Here is a 21,489-nt window from a genome sequence, read left to right as displayed (position 1 = left end):
GTGCCCGCAAGGATATCACTAACACTGCAGAGCACTTGCTCCGTTCCACTTGGCATAGACTCATTTAATCCTGCTAACAACCTTATGAGGTAAGTACTGTTGTAATCCCCATTTCACTGAGAAGTTGGGTCACTGAGAGGCTAAGTAACTTGCCCAAGGTCTCCCAGCATACATGGCCGAGCCAGGATTTAAATTCAGGTAACATGTGCCCTCAACTCACCTTGCCAGTCTGCTAGGATACTGCTGGAGTGTTTTTTTTTTTTTGGTGTTTTTTTTTTTTTTTTTTTTTTGAGACTGAGTCTTGCTCTGTTGCCCAGGCTGGAGTACAGTGGTGTGATCTCGGCTCACTGCAAGCTCCGCCTCCCGGGTTCACGCCATTCTCCTGCCTCAGCCTCCCGAGTAGCTGGGACTACAGGCGCCCACCACCATGCCCGGCTAATTTTTTGTATTTTCAGTAGAGACAGGGTTTCACCGTGTTAGCCAGGATGGTCTTGATCTCCTGACCTCGTGATCCACCCGCCTCGGCCTCCCAAAGTGCTGCGATTACAGGCATGAGCCACTTCACCCGGCTTACTGCTGGAGTTTCTTAAACGTCATGTTGGTGGCTTTGTGTGACTCCATCTTTGGCCTCCACACAGTGCAAGGGATGTAGCCTTGCCTTTGAGGCAGCAGGATGAGACAGTGGGTAGCTGGGTTGGGATTCCCAAGGCAGAGTAGGTAGTGGCAGCTGCCAAGGAGTGGAGGACAAGGTGCAGGGCCAGGGGCAGAGGCAGGCGGGGCCAGGACCCGAAGCCAGAAGAGGCCAAACCAGAGAGGGCCTGGCTGAATCCCAAGTTCCCAGCACCCCCAGCCCTTTGCGGCTGTGGGCTCAGGTCATGCTCCCTCTTTGCACTTGGGGCCAGGCATGCAAACCACAGTGGGAAGAAATTCCTCCAAGGAATCAAGGCCTTGAAGGACAGGGTCCAAGGTTCTTGTGACTACAGGGCCCTGCTCAGCCAGGCTTGCCACCCACAGCTGGTTCTGAGGGGAAGCCCCGGCTCGGGCACGCTGTGGGGCATAGGCTCAGCAAAATCAACTGCGAGTCTGGGATCAGGCCCTTACCTTCTTCTCCTGGGTCCATCAGAGGTTCTGACTGAGGCCCCAAAGAGTACAGGAGAACAGGGACAGCCAAGCATAGAACTGCACGCAGGGCAGCTCCTCTGTGGTGGGAATTGAAGGAGCCCAGGGGCAGGGGGCAGGCTCAGCTGCCTGGGCAGCAGCTTTTCCTGGTAGGCCAGGACATGCCCCTTAGGTCAGCCTCTGGGGTCCTCCTCCAGGGTCTCAGGCTGGGGCAGCCTCTGCTCTCCCCAGGCCTGTGAGGGGCAGACCATCTCTGGACTCAGGAACCATGGCCAGGTTCGGGTCATGTGAGCTGGGCTTCCCTCCTCTCTGCTTCCTCCAACTCCCCTGCCAGGGCTTGGTCCGCTGACAGTCTTGAGATGTGTTTCCCGCTCTGCTCCTCTCTGGCGATCTCATCCATTCCTGCTCTCAATGACCCTGGTGCCAAGTGTTCCCAAGCCCGTGTCTGCAGACTAGACTTCTCCCTGTGAACCCAGCAGCCCCGAGGCATCTCCCCTGGAAATCCTGTATCCAACATCGAATCCCCATTGCCCCAACCTGCTCTTTGTCCATGTACCCAGTAACCAAGCCAGAAGCCAGGGTGCGTTTTTCTGATACCTACCTACTCCCCATATCCAAAGTCAACAGGTCCTATCAGCTCTTCCTCCCTCTTGTCTCAAAGTCTGTTCCTATGTCACACCTTAGTCAGGTCTTATTACCTTCTCTCAGTGTCTCCCCTCCAATCCATCTCTGCACAGCAGCCAGAATGACTTTTCTATCATGATTATGTCATGCCCTTGCACAAAAAAAGTCCACAGATGAGCTTCCATTGCTCTCAGGTTGAAGTGTGAGCTTGGCATCCAAGGCCCTAACAGATCCACTCTTGGGCTTCCTCACTGCCATGGGCACCCCTCAGATATGACACTCAAGTCCTCTTCAATCTCCTGCCTCTTTCCCAAGCACCTCACTACATTTGCCAATGCCTCACTTTCCTTCTGTACCAGCTCATTCCTCAAAGGCTGACACTGTACTTGGGGAACACATGGGGGTGGCTGCCTGGCTCATGAGAACTGCCCCTTGTCTGAGAATGATCTGGAACAAACAGATGGGCTCCCCAAACCATGCCCCCCACTCATAGCAGATTGTGCTTTAAGCCTATGTATACTTGACCCAAACTGGGCCAAATTGATTCTCTTGTCTGAGCACTTGAAACTTGGAATTGAGAGTTTGGAAGTCCTGGTTACAGAGAGTCCCATCAGTGCCCCTAAACGACAGGATGCTAGAGGTGAAATGCCTGACCTCTGGCTGCTGGGACCACCTGCTTCCTGCTGTCCCTTTGATTCTATGCAACAGCCAGGACTCTCCCCCAAACTCCTTTCTATTGCTTGCAATTAAAAACAGCTTAACTCAAGTCTTTTCCACCTTAAAACTAGCTCCCTTGTGCAAGAATCTGAGGATACACAATAAGACACAATCTGGGGCCTCAGGGAGCTCCCAGTTTAGCTATGGGGGCAGGCATAGTAAGAGGCAAGTACGAACCGTCATAAAGATTAAAATAAGCCTGTAAATCCCAGCACTTTGGGAGGCAGAGGTGGGAGGATCACTAAAGTCTAGGAGTTCGAGACAAGCCTGGGTGATATAGTGAGACCCCATCTCTACAAAAAATAATTAGCCATGCGCAGTGGCACATGCATGTATTCCCAGCTACTTGGGAGGCTGAGATGGGAGGATCACTTAAGCACAGGAGATCGAGGCTAAAGTGAGCTGTGATAGCCCCACCATACTGCAGCTTGGGTGACAGAGAGAGACCATGTGTCAAAAAAAAAAAAAAAGATGGCCAGGTGTGGTGGCTCACACCTGTAATCCTAGCACTTTGGGAGGCTGAGGAGGGTGAATCACCTGAGGTCAGCAGTTTGAGACCAGCCTGGCCAGTATGGCAAAACCCCATCTCTACTAAAAATACAAAAATTAGCTGGGTGTGGTGGTGGGTGCCTGTAATCCCAGCTGCTCAGGAGGCTGAGGTAGGAGAATTGTTTGAACCCGGGAGGCGGAGTTTGCAGTGAGCTGAGATTGCGCCATTGCACTCCAGGCTGGGCAACAAGAGCAAGACTCCGCCTCAAAACAAACAAAAAGATGAAAACAAAATGCGGGCAGGACAGTACTACAGAAGGGCTCATGGAAGGTGTCTTGGAGGGGGGAGCATCTGAGCAGTGTCTTCTAGCTCTGAGTGATAAAGCCCAGCTCAAGAAAAATAAAAATGAGTGACAGCTTTTTATTTTTATTCAAAATGAAAATAGATTTATTAATTCCTGTGAAAAACATATTATAACCGGATTACCCACTTTATTTATAGGAAAATATTTCATTAAGAAGCTGGCCGGGCATGGTGGCTCACGCCTGTAATCCCAGCACTTTGGGAGGCCGAGGAAGGCGGACTACCTGAGGTCAAGAGTTCGAGACCATCCTGGCCAACATGGCGAAACCTCGTCTCTACTAAAAATATAAAAATTAGCTGGGCATGGTGGCGGATGCCTGTAATCCCAGCTACTCAGGAGGCTGAGGCAGGAGAATCGCTTGAACCCAGGAGGCGGAGGTTGCAGTGAGCCAAGATGTGCCATTGCACTCCAGCCTGGGCAACAGAGTGAGACTCCGTCTCAGAAAAAAAAAAAAAAAAAAAGAAGCTTGGCACTGGTTTTCACCTGCACAAATGTTACCATCTGGGCATATTTGAAATGCTGGCAGGTAGGCAGGCCATCACAGTCATAGAGGATTTAGGAGAAGCGTAGCGGAGGCAGGGGGACCAATGTGAGCAAAGGTGCCTGGGGAAACTGCATGGGAAGTGGTGGGAGGGAGAATAACATTTATTTCGAGAGTAAAGTAGGGGAAGGCAAGAAAAGAAACCAAGAGGCCGAGAGGCATGATCACAGAGGGCCTTATGTCCACACTCAAGCCTTTGTTTGGCTTTATCCTGAGAACAGCAGGGAACAGTTGAGAGTTATTGAGCAAGAGAGGGTCATTGTCACTTTGCTGGCTAGTGTCAGGGAAGTGGGGTTTACTCCATCCCTGGCCAACCTTTAAGCCCCAGCCACCTCTGTCCCTGAGGTTCAAGGCCCCCATGTCATAACCACTGTCCTTAAGCTGTCAGGCATGGAGGGAGTGGGGAGGGTCCAAAGATGGGAGCTCAGAGGGAGAAGTGGTCCCTGCTACCCTCTGTCCCCAGCTCGCCAGTCCCAGGCTGAATGTAATTGTCCTCGATGAAGCCATCATCATCCTCATCTTCAGCCACCTGTGGGCGGCCTCCCCTTCCTGTCTCAGGCAGTGGGCGGTGCCGGTAGCTGGCATGGTATCGGCGGCAGAGGTGGCATTTGGCAGCAAGTGCAATGAGGAGCGAGAGGACCACAGCCCCCAGCACAAATCCTACCAGCACAGGCCATGCCCGAGCCCCAGTGCCTGGGCCAGGGGCCACAGCAGACGCTGTGGGGAGCTCCGAAGGCCCCACAAGTGCTGCAGAGAAAGGGACAGCATTATAGGTGGGCCCCAGAGGGGGCTCCCTGGAGAAACCAAGAGCAGTGCAGGTAGGGTCCTTCCCCCAACCCCAGCATCTAAGGGGAAGACCCCCACCCCCATCATCCTCCCACTGTCACTCACTTTTGTTTGTCTCATTCATGGAGGGGCCTGATGACACCAGTGAGTCTCAGCCTCAACCAGAAAGAGCCCTGGCTCTGAGGAGGCCCCCAGATGCCAGGCAGCCCCAGGGCACAAGTCCTAGAAAATAACATAGGTATGGGTGTCAGGGATGGTCACAGGGTGCACTTTCCAGGTCACACTCACAGCCATGGTAGCCCTGCACAAACTCTGGGGACTGGACAACTGACCACACCAGCTCTCCACAGAAGAGAAACAAGCTGAGCCTACAGAAACTGGCTATTTGTAAGGGACCATCACAGGGTTTGGCTCTGGAAGCTGCTAAAAAAAAATAAATTGTAGAACTTACTGGGCATTCCTTATAATTCAAGCACCAGGCATCATGCTCACAAAACCCAGTAAGGTAAGTATAAACATTATCCCCACTTTATAGATGAGGGCTCTGAGGCTGAAAAAGGTGAACTGACTCAACTAAAGTCTTCAGATTCGAACCCAGAGCCCAGTCTGTTGCACTGCTTGGTAAGCTGAGGATGGGAGACAGGGGCAGAGGTGGGTCCTGGCTCCCGAAGGTCAGAAAACAGCAATTGCTTGGAGCTACTCAGCCAAAGCAGAAACCACATATGGGGAGGGAGATGCAAGTTGCTACTGAGGACAGGGGCCCTGGACACAGCCAGAGCAGCCCTGGCCCTTCTAAGTTGAAAGCCGCTGCTGCCCACCTCTACCCTCAGCCCTTCAAGCAAACCCCTGTCCTTTCACCTCTACTCAAAGGAGGCCCACACTCTGCCCCCACAGGGAGGCTCAAGCCAGGGAGTATCCAAATGAGGATCACCTGAATCAGGAAATTATCACCCAGGGCTGGGGACACCTAGAGGAGGAACACTTCAATTAGGGGAGTAGCTGGAGGAAGATCATCCAGGCATGGAAACACCTGTAGGAGGAGCACCTGGATCAAAGGAGTGTCTGGAGGAGGCGCACCTGAATCTGGGGAGTATCTAGAGGAGGAGCATGAAAGTTAGAAGTACCTGGCAGACGAACAGCTAGGGCAGGAGCATATCTGCCGGTGGAGCACCTGAACCAGGGGAGTCCTTGGGGGCAGAGTAGCCGGGCTAGGGAAGTACTTAGGAGAGAAGTTGAGGGGAGTACCCCAGTATATTCTTTGATACAAGTGCCTTCAAACCCACCCCCCAACCTCCTCACATCCAACCTGGCATCAAGCCCCATCATGTCTTCCACTAAACATCTCTGGAATGACAATACCCTCTTCTCCACCCCACTGCCACAGCTGAGTCCAAGCCACCTTCCTCTTGTACTCTAGCCATAATCTCCTAACTGGGCTCCCCACCTCTGGTCTCTTCCACAGAGTGATGGGCCTACAACCCAAATCTGACCCCATCACTAGCCTGGTTAAAATCCCTTCAAAATCTCCCCATGCCCCACAGTGCCTTGCAATCCAGCACACGGCCCTCAAGCCAAACTCTTCTTCCGCTTCTCCACAGTTCCCTCCCCAGCACTTCAGACAGACACACATGCCCTCCTCCCACTCACCCACCCTCCTGCTCCCTGGCCACGCCCTCCTCAGTTTTTGGGGCGCCAGTCTGTCAAGGCCAAATCAGACCATACCTGCCTGTGAGGTTGTCCCTGGACCTACCCTGGGTGACCTGTCACCATCCTGCCCAGTCAACCACCAGTCAGAACCAGTCATTGCTAGGCGGGCAGCTCCCCGTGGGCAACGGCTGGCTGAAGGATCTGTACCCTGGCGCTGCAGGGAGCTGGGCGTTCAGCCCCTCAGTGTGGTGCTTGTGAAATTAACGAGGGGAGCGTGAGAGTGAATATACAGGTGGGAGCGGGAGAGACGTCCTGGGAAGGAGAGGTCAGCTGCTCATTCATTCCTCAGCCTGCTGTGGGCCTCATCCTAGTACTAGGTCCGCAAAACATGAGAATGTGTTACACTGGAATGAACTGAATTCAATCTGACGTTTCTAAGGTTGTATTCCTATTCCTTTCCTCCCTGCCCTGTGAATTCTTCCCAAGAAGACACACACAAACACACTAACCTTCCAAGGGTGCATATACACTCCCCAACAGGCCTCTGAACTCACAGCCCACACTGATCTGCCCATCCCCCATACGCACAGCCCCTCCCCCCAGGTCACACTTTCCTCCACCAACAAACACCCCCTCTGACATGCACAGACACCTACCCCAACTCTGATGTGTAGCTTCCTTCCTGCTGCCAGGAGCCCCTTGGGTACTGTGCAGAGCCTGGGTACCCCCTCCCCGGCCCCCCCGGGCCTTCTCTGTTCCCACCTTCAAGAACTGTGCACAATCCGCGGAGTAAGCTTCCGGCTGGGGCCGGCAGAACCTGGACAGGTGGGCGGGTCAAGGCAGAGCTTGACTCACCTGCGGAGGCAGTGGGCGGGGCTGAAGCTGCAGGTCTGGCAGAGGGCGGGCTGCGGCAGCGCCTCCAGTGGGGAGGGATCATTCTACCTCTCCCCCAAGCTTTTGCCAAGAACTTCATGGGTGTAGACCTCACCCTCACCCCCCAATGCTTGGGGTTTGTACAGCTGGGATCCAGAGAAGCGTCCAGCGGGCCCTAGAGGGGCAGACACCTCAGCAGGCAGGTGCTCAGGTTGATAAACAACTGAACGTCCGGTGACTGGTACAAAGTCCAGAGTTGAAGAGGGAGCTTTGCAGGCCTGTAAGGGTGGTGGGCTGGAACCAGAGCGGGTGGGGAGGGCATTCTTTCCAGGCAAAGCCAGGAGGACCAAGAACACTCCCAAATTGCCTACAAATGTGTGTGTAACTGTGTAGGGGGTGAGGGGTGGATCTGGATGGGGGCTCAGCCTTCATCTGGATCTCAGGATCCCGTGACCCCACAAGCCAGGCTCTGAACCTCTCCCGGGTGCTCTCTGATTCCCTTTAGCTTTACTCCTCGTCTCTGGGCCTGGTGCCCCCTGTTCTTCAAGCTCCAGTTCAGGAATCACCTTCCCTGAGCCCTCCCTCTACCCTGCAAGTCCCCACTCTTCCATGCCCAGAGCACCCACCGTCGCAGCATTCCTCATTATCTTGTGATTATTCGCTCTCCTGGGGTGGGGCCAGGCTTTGACAGCCTGTGGCTCCCAGCACAGTACTGACCCAGGGCAGGCTCCCCGTAACTACCTAAGGGAGGAAGGACCGCACGCGCCAAGGCCTGGAGGCCCCGAATTCACAAAGACAGGCCGGGCACAGTGGGAGCAAGGGCTGCAGAGAGGCCAAGTATGGTGGCTCACGCCTGTAATCCCAGCACTTTGGGAGGCCAAAGCGGGTTGATTGCTTGAGCCCATGAGCGGAGATCAGCCTGGGCAACATAGGGAGACCCCATCTCTACTAGAAACACAAAAATTAGCTGGGCGTGGTAATGCTCACCTGTAGTCCTAGCTACTGGGGAAGCTGAGGGGGGAGGACTGCCTGAGCCCAGGAGTTTTAGGCTACAGTGAGCCATGATTGCGCCATCACACTCCAGCCTGGGCGACAGAGCAAGACCCTGTCTCAAAAAAATAAAAGGGGGGTACAGAGAGGGGATGCAAACAAGGCACGGTAGAACTGTGGCTGGAAGGTGGGGGCCAGTTCACACTTGGCCCTGAAGATCTTAGGATGAAATCTGAACCCTCAGGGCCATCCCTTCCCACCTTTCCTGCCTCCTCTGCTGCAGCTACACCAAACTATTTTCTTTCTTTTTTTTTTTTTCTTTTTGAGACAGAGTCACTGTGTCACCCAGGCTGGAGTACAGTGGTGCGATCTCAGCTCACTCCAACTTCCAGCCCCTGGGTTCAAGCGATTCTCCTCCCTCAGCCTCCTGAGTAGCTAGATTACAGGCATGTGCCACCACACCCAGCTAATTTTTGTATTCTTAGTAGAGACGGGTTTTTGCCATGTTGGCCAGGCTGGTCTCGAACTCCTGACCTCAAGCAATCTGCCCGCCTTGGCCTCCCAAAGTGCTGGGATTACAGGCATGAGCCACTGCGCCCAGCCACCAAACTCTTTTCTATTCCCAGAACTCACCATGCCCTCTCATCTCCCTGGCTCTGCAGGCTCTGCTCCCTTCTCCTGGGACTCCTGCCTTCCCCACTCTCCACTGCACCCCTGCAGATGGTGGCCCTTCTCCCCTATATCCCTGAACATGTGGGGTGTGATTTTCTCTTTAGTTTCCCTGCCAACCTGTAAACTTTGGGAATGGACTCTGCATCTGTCTTGTTTCCATCATATCCCCCATATCTAAAATGGCAACAGTATACCCTTCTGAAACAAATTTGAGGAAAGAAAGGATTATCCTGGATGGGGCAATGAGGTGCCAAGGAGGGCTTAGGGTTTTACTTTATTTTTGAAGCAAGGAAATCATGAGATTCAACTGATATTCATTGAGCACCTAGCGCGTCCTAGACACTGTGCCAGGTTTTCTTAAATTAAGGTGCTCATATACCATAACCTAATTCATATAACATAAAATTCCCCATGTTAGCCATTTCCAGGCACACGATTCAGTAGTGTTTAGCACACTCATAATGTCATGCAACCATCACTCTAGTTCTAAAACTTCTTCATCACCCCAAAGGGATACCCCTGACCAGTTAAGCAGTATTCCCCATGTCCCTTTCCCCCTGGCCTTTCACGACCATTACTTTGCTTTCAGTCTCTATGGATTTGCCTGTTCTGGATATTTCATATAAATGGAATCATATTTGTGCCAGCTTTTTAATGAACGATTTCACTTAATCCTTGTAACCATGCTATGAGATAGATGTTAACTGTCCCCTTAACAGAAAAGGAAAATGAGGCTGTGAGAAGGTAATTGGTATGAAGTCCTGCAGAGGAAAACAAGCAGAGGGTCTGCTCATCCATCATTCAGTAATTTATTCAATGAATATTTTTTGAATGGCCACCAGAGTCACAGCCAGCCCATATGTCACACATTGCTAAATAGCAGATGGCTATCTGCTGAATGGCCCCACATCATGGAGAACAGAGGGCAGACTGGGTGTCAGCACCCGCGGCTCCTCAGCCAGGAGCTCTGATGCAGTGAACAACCTTTACAACCTTCTGTGGCAGCCCTGACAACCATGCAGAGGCTCTGTGCTAGCTTCTGGGACAATTTGTGCCGCCATAAAGCTTCCATTCTGGTGGATAAGACGAACAATACGCAAACAAATAAATAAGATTATTTCAGATAACAGTAAATGTTGGGAAGAAAACAGCTTCATGATAGCTCCATGTGAACATGAGAGGCGGGTGCTACTTTAGATAGTCAGAAGAGGGGACTCACTGAAGAGGGCATGTTTGAGCTGAGATCTGGCTAAGAGTGAGACAGCGATTGTGCCAATATCTGGGGGCAGAGCATTCTAGGCAAAGGGAACCGCCAGCACAAATGCTGAGATGCGGGAGCACGGCTGGCTTGTTCAGCTACAACAAGGCGGCCGCTTGATGGAGTGCAGAAAGAGGGGTGCAGATCCAAGGGTCTACACCAGGTGCATATCAGGAGCTATTCCTGAGGGGCCTCATCGGATCTTTCCGGGAGATGGGAAGCCACTGGGGGTTTGAGCAGAGGACTGCTGTTTGCATTGTAAAGGAAACTGTCTGTCTTCTGCATGAAGTACGGACCAGGGGAGGCCAGGGTAGAAGCAGGAGGCCAGTTAGGAGGCTGTTGCGATCATCTAGGGGAAAGGACATGTGGCAGCCAGGAAGTCTGGTGGAGGTGGGGACAAGTGCTCAGACTCCAGATATATTTTGAAGGCAAAGTTGACATGACTGGCTGATTAAATGTGGGGCTTGAGAAAAAGAAAGGATTCAAGAATAACTCCAAAGTTTTGGCCTGAGCAGCTGGAAGACTGGAGCTGTCGTCTAATGAAGTGGGAGGAGTCTGGGAGGGAAGCTTTGGGAGGGAAACTAGGACTTCAGTTTTGGACACGTAGGATGCCTGTGAGCTATCCGGTAGCATCCTAAGTAGAGTGTAGCATCAAGTGGCCTGGATGCAACAGGCGGTGGGGACTAGAAACATACACTTAGGAACCAACAAAATGTAGATGATTTTCAAAGCCAGGCATCTGGATGAGATCCTCAAGGACAGGTATAGAGAGAGAAGAGCCCTGGGATGTGCCAGAAGTAGGGGTCAGGGTAGGGAGGAAAAGCAGGAAAGGAGACCAGGGAGGGGTCCACGTGGTAGGAGGCAAATACGGGGACCGTCCTGGCCAGGGAAGAAAGCATTTCAAGGGCAAGGGCTTAGCTAGCTTGGTTAGTCAAATGCTGCAGGAAGGTTTGTGAAGATAAGGAGTGAGAATTGACCTTTGAAATTGGCAAAGTGGAGATCACCAGTGACCTTGACAAGAGTAGAGGTTTTTTTGTTTTTGTTTTTGTTTTTGTTTTTTGAGACGGAGTCTTGCTCTGTAGCCCAGGCTGGAGTGCAGTGGCATGATCTCAGTTCACTGCAACCTCTGCCTCCCAGGTTCAAGCGATTCTCCTGTCTCAGACTCCCAAGTAGCTGGGAGTACAGGCATGTGCCGCTACACCTGGCTAATTTCTGTAGAAGAGACGGGTTTTCACCATGTTGGCCAGGCTGGTCTTGAACTCCTGACCTCAAGCAATCCGCCCACCTCGACCTCCCAAAGTGCTGGTATTACAGGCGCGAGCCACCATGCCTAGCAATGAGAGCAGGGTTTTTTTTGTTTTGTTTTGTTTTTGTTTTTGTTTTTGAGATGGAGTCTTGCTCTGTTGCCCAGGCTGGAGTGCAGTGGCGTGATCTCAGCTCACAGCAAGCTCTGCCTCCCGGGTTCACAGCATTCTCCGGCCTCAGCCTCCCAAGTAGCTGGGACTACAGGCGCCCACCACCACACCCAGCTAATTTTTTTGTATTTTTAGTAGAGACGGGGTTTCACCATGTTAGCCAGGATGGTCTTGATCTCCTGACTTCGTGATCCACCCATCTCAGCCTCCCAGAGTGCTTGGATTACAGGTGTGAGCCACCACACCCAGCCAAGAGCAGTTTTAAGAGACAAGAGAGTGTTCTGGGGACAACTGCCTGATTGGAGTGAAGCATAAGTATGGGACCAGAGGAAGTGGAGACCACACCTCCAAGGAATTTTGCTATAAAAGGAGCAGAGACATGGGACTGACACTGGAGAGGGGTGTGGGACTAAGGGAGGATTTTGCTTTAAGGGGAGGAGCTGTTAGACCATGTGTGTAATGCTGGCCAGAATAAGCCAAGAGAGACTGGAAATCGATGATGCCAAAGGAAGAGAAGGGACAAGGCAAGTGTGGAGTCCCTGAGGAATCGAGAGGGTGGGGTCAAGTGCACGGGGAGGGTCGGCCTTGGACAGGAGCAGCAGAGTCCCTCTGAGTCAAAGGAGGAAGGTGGCTTAGACAGGTAAAATGCACTAGGTCTGTGACGGGAGCCTTAGGAAGCTTTCCCCTGATGGCTTCTGTTTTTCTTGAGAAATAAGAAGCAGTGTCCTCAGCTGAGTGAACAGCAGGAAGGGGGTGCTGAGGCTGAAGAAGAGAAGAGAAGAGAAGGTGTGAATTCATCACCCCAGTGCATGGCAGAGAGAATGGGCCCAGGCGTGTAATGGGCTTGCCAGACAGCCTCAGGCCTCCTTTAAGGTAGATGGGCATGGTCAGTTAGGGTGTCTGAGTTTTTTCCTTTTCTAGTCCCTCCAAGTGCAGGTGGGGAGAAGATGGAAAGAGGGGTTTCACCAAGATTAGGGATTTGCTGGGCAAATATGATAAAGCAAGAAGGGAGTGGGCAAGGGAGCTGAGCTGTAGGCAAGGGAGTGGTTGTAATGATGGTCCACAGTATCTGGTCAGGTTAAAGGGGGAAGTGGGTACAGAGGGGTGCAGAGAACCCAAAAAGGTGGTAGGATCGATGGATTTTAGGATGGGTTGCTGGTGTACTAGAGAGAGTGAGTAGAAAAAATAGATAAACAGGAGGTGGTGGGCAGATGGTGGCAGAAGGAAATTGAAGTTACACGAGGGATGCAGTTTTGTTTTGTTTTTGGTTTTTTTTTTTTTTTTTTTTTTGAAACAGAGTCTCACTCTGTCACCAGGCTGGAGTGCAATGGCGTGATCTCGGCTCACTGCAACCTCCGACTCCCTGGTTCAAGCGATTCTCCTGCCTCAGCTTCCCGAGTAGCTGGGATTACAGGCACGCGCCACCATGCCCAGCTAATTTTTGTATTTTTAATAGAGACTGTGTTTCACCATGTTGGCCAGGATGGTCTCTATCTCCTGACTTCGTGGTCCACCCACCTCGGCCTCCAAAGTGCTGAGATTACAGGCATGAGCCACTGTGCCTGGCCTGCAGGTTTTGTTTGTTTGTTTGTTTGTTTGATTTAAGAGACGGAGTCTCACCTTATCCCAGGCTAGAGTGCAGTGGCACGATCATAGCTTACTGCAGCCTCTGTCTCCTGGGCCCAAGCGATCCTTCCGGGTAGCTGGGACTACAGGCTTGTGCCACCACGCCCAGCTAATTATTTTATTTTTTGGAGACAGGGTCTTGCTTTATTGCCCAGGATGATCTCAAACTCCTGGCCTCAAGCTATCCTCTCACCTCAGCCTCCCAAAGTGCTGGGATTACAGGCCTGAGTCACCGCGCCTGGCTGCGTGCAGTTGTTGACAAAGACAAGTCCTAGGATATGAACGATGGAGTGGTCCCAAGGTGCAGTCTACAGACCAGTGATGGTTTTGCTCTTATCCAAAGCACACGATTAACTCAACCTTCAAAATCAGAGGTCTGTAGATAACTTCTGAAAAACTCTGTTAATCAGTGGCAGAGCTAGAATCCAAACTCAGGCTTCTGACTCTCAGTCCAGCACCTTTTCAGTGGCGCAGCAGCTAAGTTCCTCTGCTCCTATGAGTAAAACTGATCATCCAGGTGTTGGACTCCTCAAAATCTTTGGAGTGACACATCGCAATCACTTCCTTTAAAAAAAAATGTGATTATATTTCCTAAGAAAACTCAGGATGCTGCCACCAGAAGATCAGGGAATGGGTGCTGAGCAGGCAAAAAACCGAGGCGCCCTAGCCCCTCCCCACACCTGCTCCCTTCTGCATCAGACACAAGCCCTCCCTGCAGCAGATGGGACTTCTAGCCTGAGGGCCTTTGTCTTAGGGTAGCTGCAGAGCCCTTCTGAGAAGCCGATGAATGCAGGAAAATGCATGTGTGCACCCAATCACAGATATGCTCACAGGCCGGATGCTAATAAGATGCTCCATAAAAACTTATTGGATGAATGAATGGTTAGAATTCCAGGCAACTCACTTGCTCGCTCCAGATTAAGAACTGGTGTTATGGGCTGGGCGTGGTGACATATGCCTGTAATCCTAGCACTTTGAGAGGTTGAGGCAGGCCAATCACTTGAGCTCAGGAGCTGGAGATCAGCCTGGATAACATGGCAAAACCCCGTATCTACAAAAATAAAAAATTTTTAAAAAAATTAGCCAGGCATGGTGATGTGTGCCTGTAGTCCCAGCTATCAAGGGGGCTGAGGTAGGAGGACCGCTTGAGCCTTGGAGGTCGAGGCTGCAGTGAGCTGTGATCGCACCACTGCACTCCAGCCTGGAAATGAGACTCTGTCTCAAAAAAAAAAAAAGGAACTGGTGTTAACACTTTCCACTCTGTGTACAGGGACCTCTGTTCTGTTGTAAGCACATGCCCCTTTTGAATCGGTAGAGGACACCTTCCTTCTCTTTGTAAGCCTCTGGAGGAAGGCTGCCCATTTCCCAGGCTTCCGGCCTCTTCCAGCCCCAGCCTCCCAGAGAGGAATTAGCCCCTTCTTGGGACTTAGGACTGTCCTTAGGGACACCACACTCTTCCTCCTTCATTCAAACTCCACCTTCCCAGAAGGCTGCCTTTCCCTATTCCTAGTCTGCCCTCCCTGACCTCCTAGACATGCCCTGGCATTGGAAGTCCCACTGAGGGCTGTGCTTGAAGCTTGGTGAAAACGAGCCCTCTGAGCCAGTTATCCCTAAGAAGTCACAGTTCCCTGAGTCAGCTCAAAGGATCTATCGCAGTGGAGCTTCCCAGGAGACTGAGACTAAGGAATGTTTTGAGACACAACTTCTAAGGTTTCCTCACTTCTTCAGGAGGAGACCAGCCTATCCAGAGCCATGTATGCCATGAAACCCTGAGGGCGAGAGCTCACCAAGCCTCATGGGTCACCAACCACACCACCCTGAAACTCCAGTGTGATTATGTCATGGAGCTGCCACATGGGATCTAACCTCAGGTTCATGGGACAATTTCTTCCCAAGCCACCAGCTCCACCTCACTACATCTGACCTAGGAAGATAATTAGATATCACACATGCATGGTGTAACGATGGCAGTCTATGAATCCCCTTGGTTATTATCTCTGGAGTAGCCAGGTCTCGCAAGAACAGAGCTCAGCAGGCCTGCCAGGGACTACCACACCCTCTCCTGAGGATGTTGTGTCCATGCAGCTGGCCAGAGGCCGTAGACCCACTGGACAGAGCTGCCCCACCACGCTGCCCCTCCCAGCCCTGCCTCCCTGGGCCCCGGCAATACCAACAGTCATCTCTGCCACATTCTTGCTTTCTCATGGGGGCCCTGTTAGAAATGGGAAAGGAGGAAAGCTGGTGCCCACCTGAGACCCCCAGCTCTGAGACTCCAGGGGTGTTGGAGCAGTTCCCATAGAGAAATCCTCTGGGGGCAGGCACCACTTAAGCCTGTAGGAAAGGTCTCTCCCCAGGGGAGCAGGAAGCCCACACCTGTGTGCTGGTGCCATAGTTCACTCCAACTCCCCAGTGGGAGCCAGTGTCCCTTCCTTAGGGTGCGGGCAAGGGTGGAGCTGGCAAAGCACCAATATGCCTTCAGGGAGAAAGGGCTAGGGAAAGAAGAGTTGAGACACTGCCTTCAAGCCTTTCCTCATCAACCCTGTGTCACCACGAAATAAATCATGCATCATGAGCACTAATGGACTTGTGTTGTCACTACCTCTTATCCTCAAAGTAAGATTGAAGCCAGGGGTGGTAGCACACACCTATAGTCCCAGCTACTCAGGAAGCTGAGGTGGGAGCATTGCTTGAGCCCAGGAGTTCGAGGCTGCAGTGAGCTATGGTTGCGCCACTGCACTCCAGCCTGGGTAATAGAGCGAGACTCTGTCTCTAAAGTAATAGTAATAATAATAATAATAATAATAATAATAATAATAATAAATAAACAAAGTAAGATTGAACAACCAGAAAGCAGCCCCCATGTGTGGCTCCTGCAAAGAATGCGTGGCTGTGGCCCGAGCCAGCTTTGTCTCATAAAATGTGTTTTGTATGCTAAGTAGGCTGCTGTTGTTTGAGGCAGAAGGACAATGAGTCACTTGTGTCATGTGCTATTGGGTGTGCTATTCTTCTAGGATTTCAGAGTGACCTAAGGTAAAGCAAGGACCTGATGGAACTTAAAGGCAAGACATCCTTAAAATTCATGCCTGCCCATCTCTCCTGGTCAGCCCTTGCCTTTTAAAGGGCACCACTCCATCATCACACAGCACAGAGTTGAGCTCATTGTTTTCCAGAATAAAATTTCAGATGCATGCTGGATACAAAAGGATTTTTTCTTCAATCATTTTTAAGAGTTTGAGGGATGACATGCAGATGAAAGCAGCCTCCCTGGATGTGCTGGCCTTCTTCCTGTCTAGGTAGTATAGTCTAACAGGCCTTGGGCATAGTTAAGCTCTCTGGCTGTGGATCAAACTGTCTGGGGTCAAAGCTGAACACCATCACTTAACTAACCTGAGGATGCATCTGTTTCCTCATCTGAAAAATGGGGATAATAATAATGACACCCGGCTGGGTGCGGTGGCTCACGCCTGTCATCCCAGCACTTTGGGAGGCCAAGGAGGGCGGATCACCTGAAGTCGGGAGTTCGAGACGAGCCTGAGCCCGACCAACATGGAGAAACCCCGTATCTACTAAAAAAAATACAAAATTAGCCTGTAATCCCAGCTACTCAGGAGGCTGACGCAGGAGAATGGCTTGGACCCAGGAGGTGGTGGTTGCAGTGAGCCGAGATTGTGCCATTGCACTCCAGCCTGGGTGACAGAGCGAGACTCCATCTCAAAATAACAACAATAATAATAATAATAATAATAGTGACACCCATCTCAAAAGGCTGAGAGTCCATAAGGTGTAGGCATCACCTTTTCCCGGCACCTGTAAACCTGTAGCAACTGTTAGCCATTATAATTGAGGTTTGTTGGTGTTCTAGCATAAGACTCTGCATTGCTGGGTAAATTCCATTCTGACCAAAGTGGGTAAAAGTTTGTTATGCTTTACTAAGTACACTCTGAGCTTCTAACTGCCTGAACCCTATGTGGGGGTTGATTTCAGTTTCTGACCTCACAGGACTCCTCTGGGCCAAATGGCCTTTGTCAAACAGTTTCTATAAAAGGGACTTCTTTCAGAGCCTTGTTGAATTAACTGGGGCTTCCTTTAAATAAGGGCTTGTTTTTAGAAGCTTTCTTTTTCCAACAAGGAAAAGAACACAATGGATTCCAAGTAATCTCCAGTCCTCATCACAGCTTGTCACAAACACCTGGCACGTCTTTTCTGACTAGAGTGAAAACACACACACACACACACACACACACACACTAGCTTCAGGGACACAGCCTCAGCCTCATGCTCCAAAAGCATTTACTGCAAACTTCCTCTCACTACAGAGTTATTTCCTGGAAGAACAACAAAAATTGTTTTTGAATTGACAATATGGCTTTAGTTGCTGCTGAAGTTAAGTGAAAGTACCAACCATTGTTACTATTAACCTAAACAAAATCTTAAAAGAATTACTTTCTTTTTCTTTTCTTTTTTTTTGGACAACAACAACAACAACAAGATATTTTTCCTCTCTTTGCTGATCAGTATGAAGAATGATTTATCAGTAAAGTCAATTTCAGGCAAAGGCAGAACTTAGGAATTGGGTTAAAGTGTTGCTTGTTTCAACCAAAAGAAAACTTTCTAATTTGTTTGGGCAGCATTTACTTGGTTCTTCGAAAAGCAATTGTGACAAACAGTACAGAGAGTTAAGGCACTTATGGCATATAAAAAGATGCCAGCGTTTGGAGTCGCACATAACAAAGAAATATCTTAAATACTTTTCAAAATATTCTAGGAGCCAAGACACAAGGGCATGCTTCAGGAGAACATAGGAATGTAATTTGGGAGGAAAATTGCAACTACCCCTTCCCTTTAAAATCACTGAGCAAAACAAAGCAGCATTCTACTTCACATAGTTTATATATAATAGTTTGACTTTAAGAAGCAAAGATGGGACTCTCACTGTTTATCTTTTATTTATTCTTTTTTATTTTTTGAGACAAAGTCTCACTCTGTACCCAGGCTGGAGTGCAGTGGCATGATCTCAGCTCACTGCAACCTCTGCCTCCTGGGTTCAAGCAATTCTTGTGCCTCAGCCTCCCAAGTAGCTGGGACTACAGGCGCGTGCTACCACATCCGGTTAATCTTTTTGTATTTTTAGTAGACATGGGGTTTCACTATGTTGGCCAGGGTGGTCTTGAACTCCTGGCCTCAGGCGATCTGCCTGCCTCGACCTCCCAAAGTGCTGGGATTACAGGCATGAGCCACCGTGCCGGGCCTCTCACTATTTTGAAAAATAATTGCATGGTCACCCATGTAACCCACCCCAGTCTGGCAAGTTTAATTGGGAGAGGTCTCTGTTACTTAGAAGAGTACCAATTTGACACTTTAATTCAGATAGCCCTGACTTCATTTTTGGGGAGCAACTTAGAGAGGTTCATTCTTTCCCCCCTGAGTCATCCTCTATTGATCCAGTCCCAAATTTCACCAGCTTTTTTATGCATAATTTGCATAACAATTTCACCCAAATGGATCTCAACTGAGCATCATTTCTGCAAGAAGACTATGGAGTTTGTCTATAGAGAAAATTAAATCAAATTCATAGACATTTTTAAGAGTCTGTCAAATGTTTCCACGTGTATTTACATGTGGTCTAAAACCCTAAGGGCATTGTAAGAAGCCACACAAAAGACCCAAATGAATGTTCTAAGGGGCATAAAGCAGTTTGTTGTCTGAGCCACCTGTTAAGGGAAATGAGTGGAACTTGGAGAGTCAGGCTTTCCTGTCCCTCTTGATCATGACGGTCACTTGGAGAACAGTGAGTCCAACCCGCTGGGGTGGCCACAGGGGATGGACCTTTACTAACATAAAAGAAAAATTTTTTAAAAATTCTTTGAATGGTTTCCAAATGAGCACTCCCTCCAAAGTGGAACTTAATACCACAACAGATATTCACCCTGTGCAAACACAGGTTGAGCACCCCAATCCGAAAATGTGAAATCTGAAATGCTCCCAAATTTGAAACTTTTTGAACACTTTGTGATGCCACAGGTGAAAAATCCACACCTGACCTCATGTGATGGGTCATATATATCATATGAAATATTGTTTAAAATTACCTTCAGGCTATGTGTATAAGGTATGCATGAAACATAAATGAATTTCATATTTAGACTTTGGTCTTATCCCCAAGATATTTCATTATGTATATGAAAATATCCCAAAATTCAGAAAATCTGAAATCTGAACACTTCTTGTCCCTAGCATTTTGGATAAGGGATACTCAACCTGTACATGCAGTATGAATATATATTCCTATTTTTTTCTTTTTTAGGCAAACGCTAACATACAATATACACTTCAGTACCTTCTTTTTATCACTTACTAATTAGTATGTCTTAGAGAGCTTTTAAAAACCAGTACATAGACTTGGAGAGTTTCTTCAACTAATTTCACAGCTGTTATATTTTACGGTATAGCTACATCAAAATTTATTTAACCATTTCCCCATTGATTGACACAGGAATTGGTCCTAATCTTCTGCCATTACATATAATGCTACAATGAATAACCATGACATTTTGTACTGTGGGAGCATATCTGCAGGATAAATTCCCAAGAATGCAATTGTGAGTCAAGGATACGTGTGTTCATGAATTTGACAGATATTCCCAAGTTGCCCTCCATCAGAATTACATCAACATGCCTATATAGAGCATGCCTATTTCCCCACAACCTTGCCAAGACAGTGTGTTATAAAACTCCCAGACTTCTGCCAAACTGATAGGTGAGTATGGTAGTGAGGAAGAGTTTTTTTATTTTTATTTTTATTTTTGAGAGGCAGTCTAGCTCTGTCACCCAGGCTGGAGTGCAGTGGCGCGATCTCGGCTCCACTGCAACTTCCACCTCCCGGGTTCAGGCGATTCTCTTACCTCAGCCTTCTGAGTAGCTGGGATTACAGGCACGCGCCACCACGCCCGGCTAATTTTTGCATTTTTGGTAGAGACAGGGTTTCACCACATTGGTCAGGCTGGTCTCGAACTCCTGGCCTCAAGTGATATGCCCGCCTCGGCCTCCCAAAGTGCTGGGATTACGGGTGTGAGCCACTGAGCCCGGCTGTTAAAAAATAAATTACCTTGAGTTGACCTGGCGCCTTGAGTTTAACTCTATCATTATCAATTCAGTTTGTTTTGGGTTTGGAGGTTAACCCTCCAATGTGTAGAACTTCATATTTGCATTATTTTTGGCCTATAACTTTCCAGTGACTGAGACTTCAAGATGTGCATTATGGCTTAAGTCTTCTTATACATCTGCAACAGCAGATGTATACACAACCCACTCAAAATTTGTTTGTGCAGTAATATTTCATTTGGGACATATTGTTTGTAAACTGATGCTATTTAAATTCCTTGCAGCATAATCTCAACACATGTAAAAATACTTTTACACTTGTAGGATATTGTTTTATAATACAAATTCTTGTGTACAAACTCCATTAACATTTTATTTTTGTACAGATCATTATTATCAGTTTTTTTTCCCAGTTGAGAGTGGGGAGGGCAGATGGGCTCAGAGTCTTTGCATGTGCCAGCATCCTGCAGTCTCAAACTTTTCCATTCAAAGCAAATACCTGTGCCAATATCTGTGTCACTTCCAACAAGAATGAATGCTGCCTAAGTGCTCTCCACACATTTGCAAAATGACATCAGGCCCCCCAGGTCTTCCAAGAACCAAAGGAAAAGTTCCACAAAAGTGAATCCTGCCATACAAACAGTCCCAGCACTTTCCAGCTCCTTTTTCGTTCCAGATTCAAAGGTCTGGCACCAGGATGAGCTGAAGTCTAAGGCATCCACCACTCTCCCCCTGCTCCTACTCCCATCCCACCCAAAGCCTTGTCTAGAGAAAGCTCCTCCCAGCCTCAGGCCCAGGAATGGGAGTCTCTGTGGGTCACACATCAGTAGGGAGGTCTTTCCCGATCCTTTTCTATGCTACTCCAGGAGTCAAAGCGTCTCCTGGGACTTTTCAGGGTGCTTCAGAAGAGCCCTGGGCCTAAACCAGCTCAACCAAGCTGCAGGGACCCAGCCTCCTGAGAAAAGTGAATGTGAGCCCAGTGCATTCAGAGGAGAATGAAGCCTTCACCCAGAACACACTCTGGGAAGATGTCCCAGGCCCAGGGGGAGGGTTTGTATTTCCAGACCTAAGTCACCTAAACTGACACCAAGTCTCATCCATCCCAACCATTCCATTCTGTGTCAGAGGGGTCATCGATTTAACCAGCAAGGCTGCCCATCCGACGGTTGCTCCCTCTGCTCCCTGGAAGGGCCTCCTCGTGGGCGTTCTGTACCTACAGGTCTTGTTCCGTTCTGGGAACTGCCAGTGGTGGCAAGAGGTAGAGCA

At 49.6% G+C, this 21,489-nt stretch overlaps 1 protein-coding gene across 2 annotated transcripts; it reads right to left on the bottom strand.

The window, feature by feature from the left end:
* Window positions 1–3,367: 3,367 nt before the first annotated feature.
* Window positions 3,368–7,350, bottom strand: C1H1orf210 (chromosome 1 C1orf210 homolog). 2 transcript variants are annotated; one of them, XM_001173258.5, is made up of 3 exons: window positions 7,051–7,350; window positions 4,747–4,863; window positions 3,368–4,602 (listed from the first exon to the last, which is right to left on the bottom strand). In XM_001173258.5, the coding sequence occupies exons 2-3, from the start codon at window positions 4,763–4,765 to the stop codon at window positions 4,280–4,282; spliced, it is 342 nt and encodes a 113-aa protein (XP_001173258.1). In that variant the 5' UTR covers window positions 4,766–4,863; window positions 7,051–7,350; the 3' UTR covers window positions 3,368–4,279. The 2 variants fall into 2 exon arrangements, with proteins under 2 accessions (XP_001173258.1, XP_513373.1); XM_513373.7 differs by having other exon boundaries at window positions 6,945–7,349.
* Between the last annotated feature and the right edge of the window lie 14,139 nt (window positions 7,351–21,489).

Source organism: Pan troglodytes, chromosome 1 (genome assembly GCF_028858775.2).
Source record: "Pan troglodytes isolate AG18354 chromosome 1, NHGRI_mPanTro3-v2.0_pri, whole genome shotgun sequence".
NCBI lineage: Eukaryota > Metazoa > Chordata > Mammalia > Primates > Hominidae > Pan > Pan troglodytes.
The sequence above is the reverse complement of the archived record's forward strand: the minus strand, read 5'-3'. Positions and strand labels throughout refer to the sequence as shown.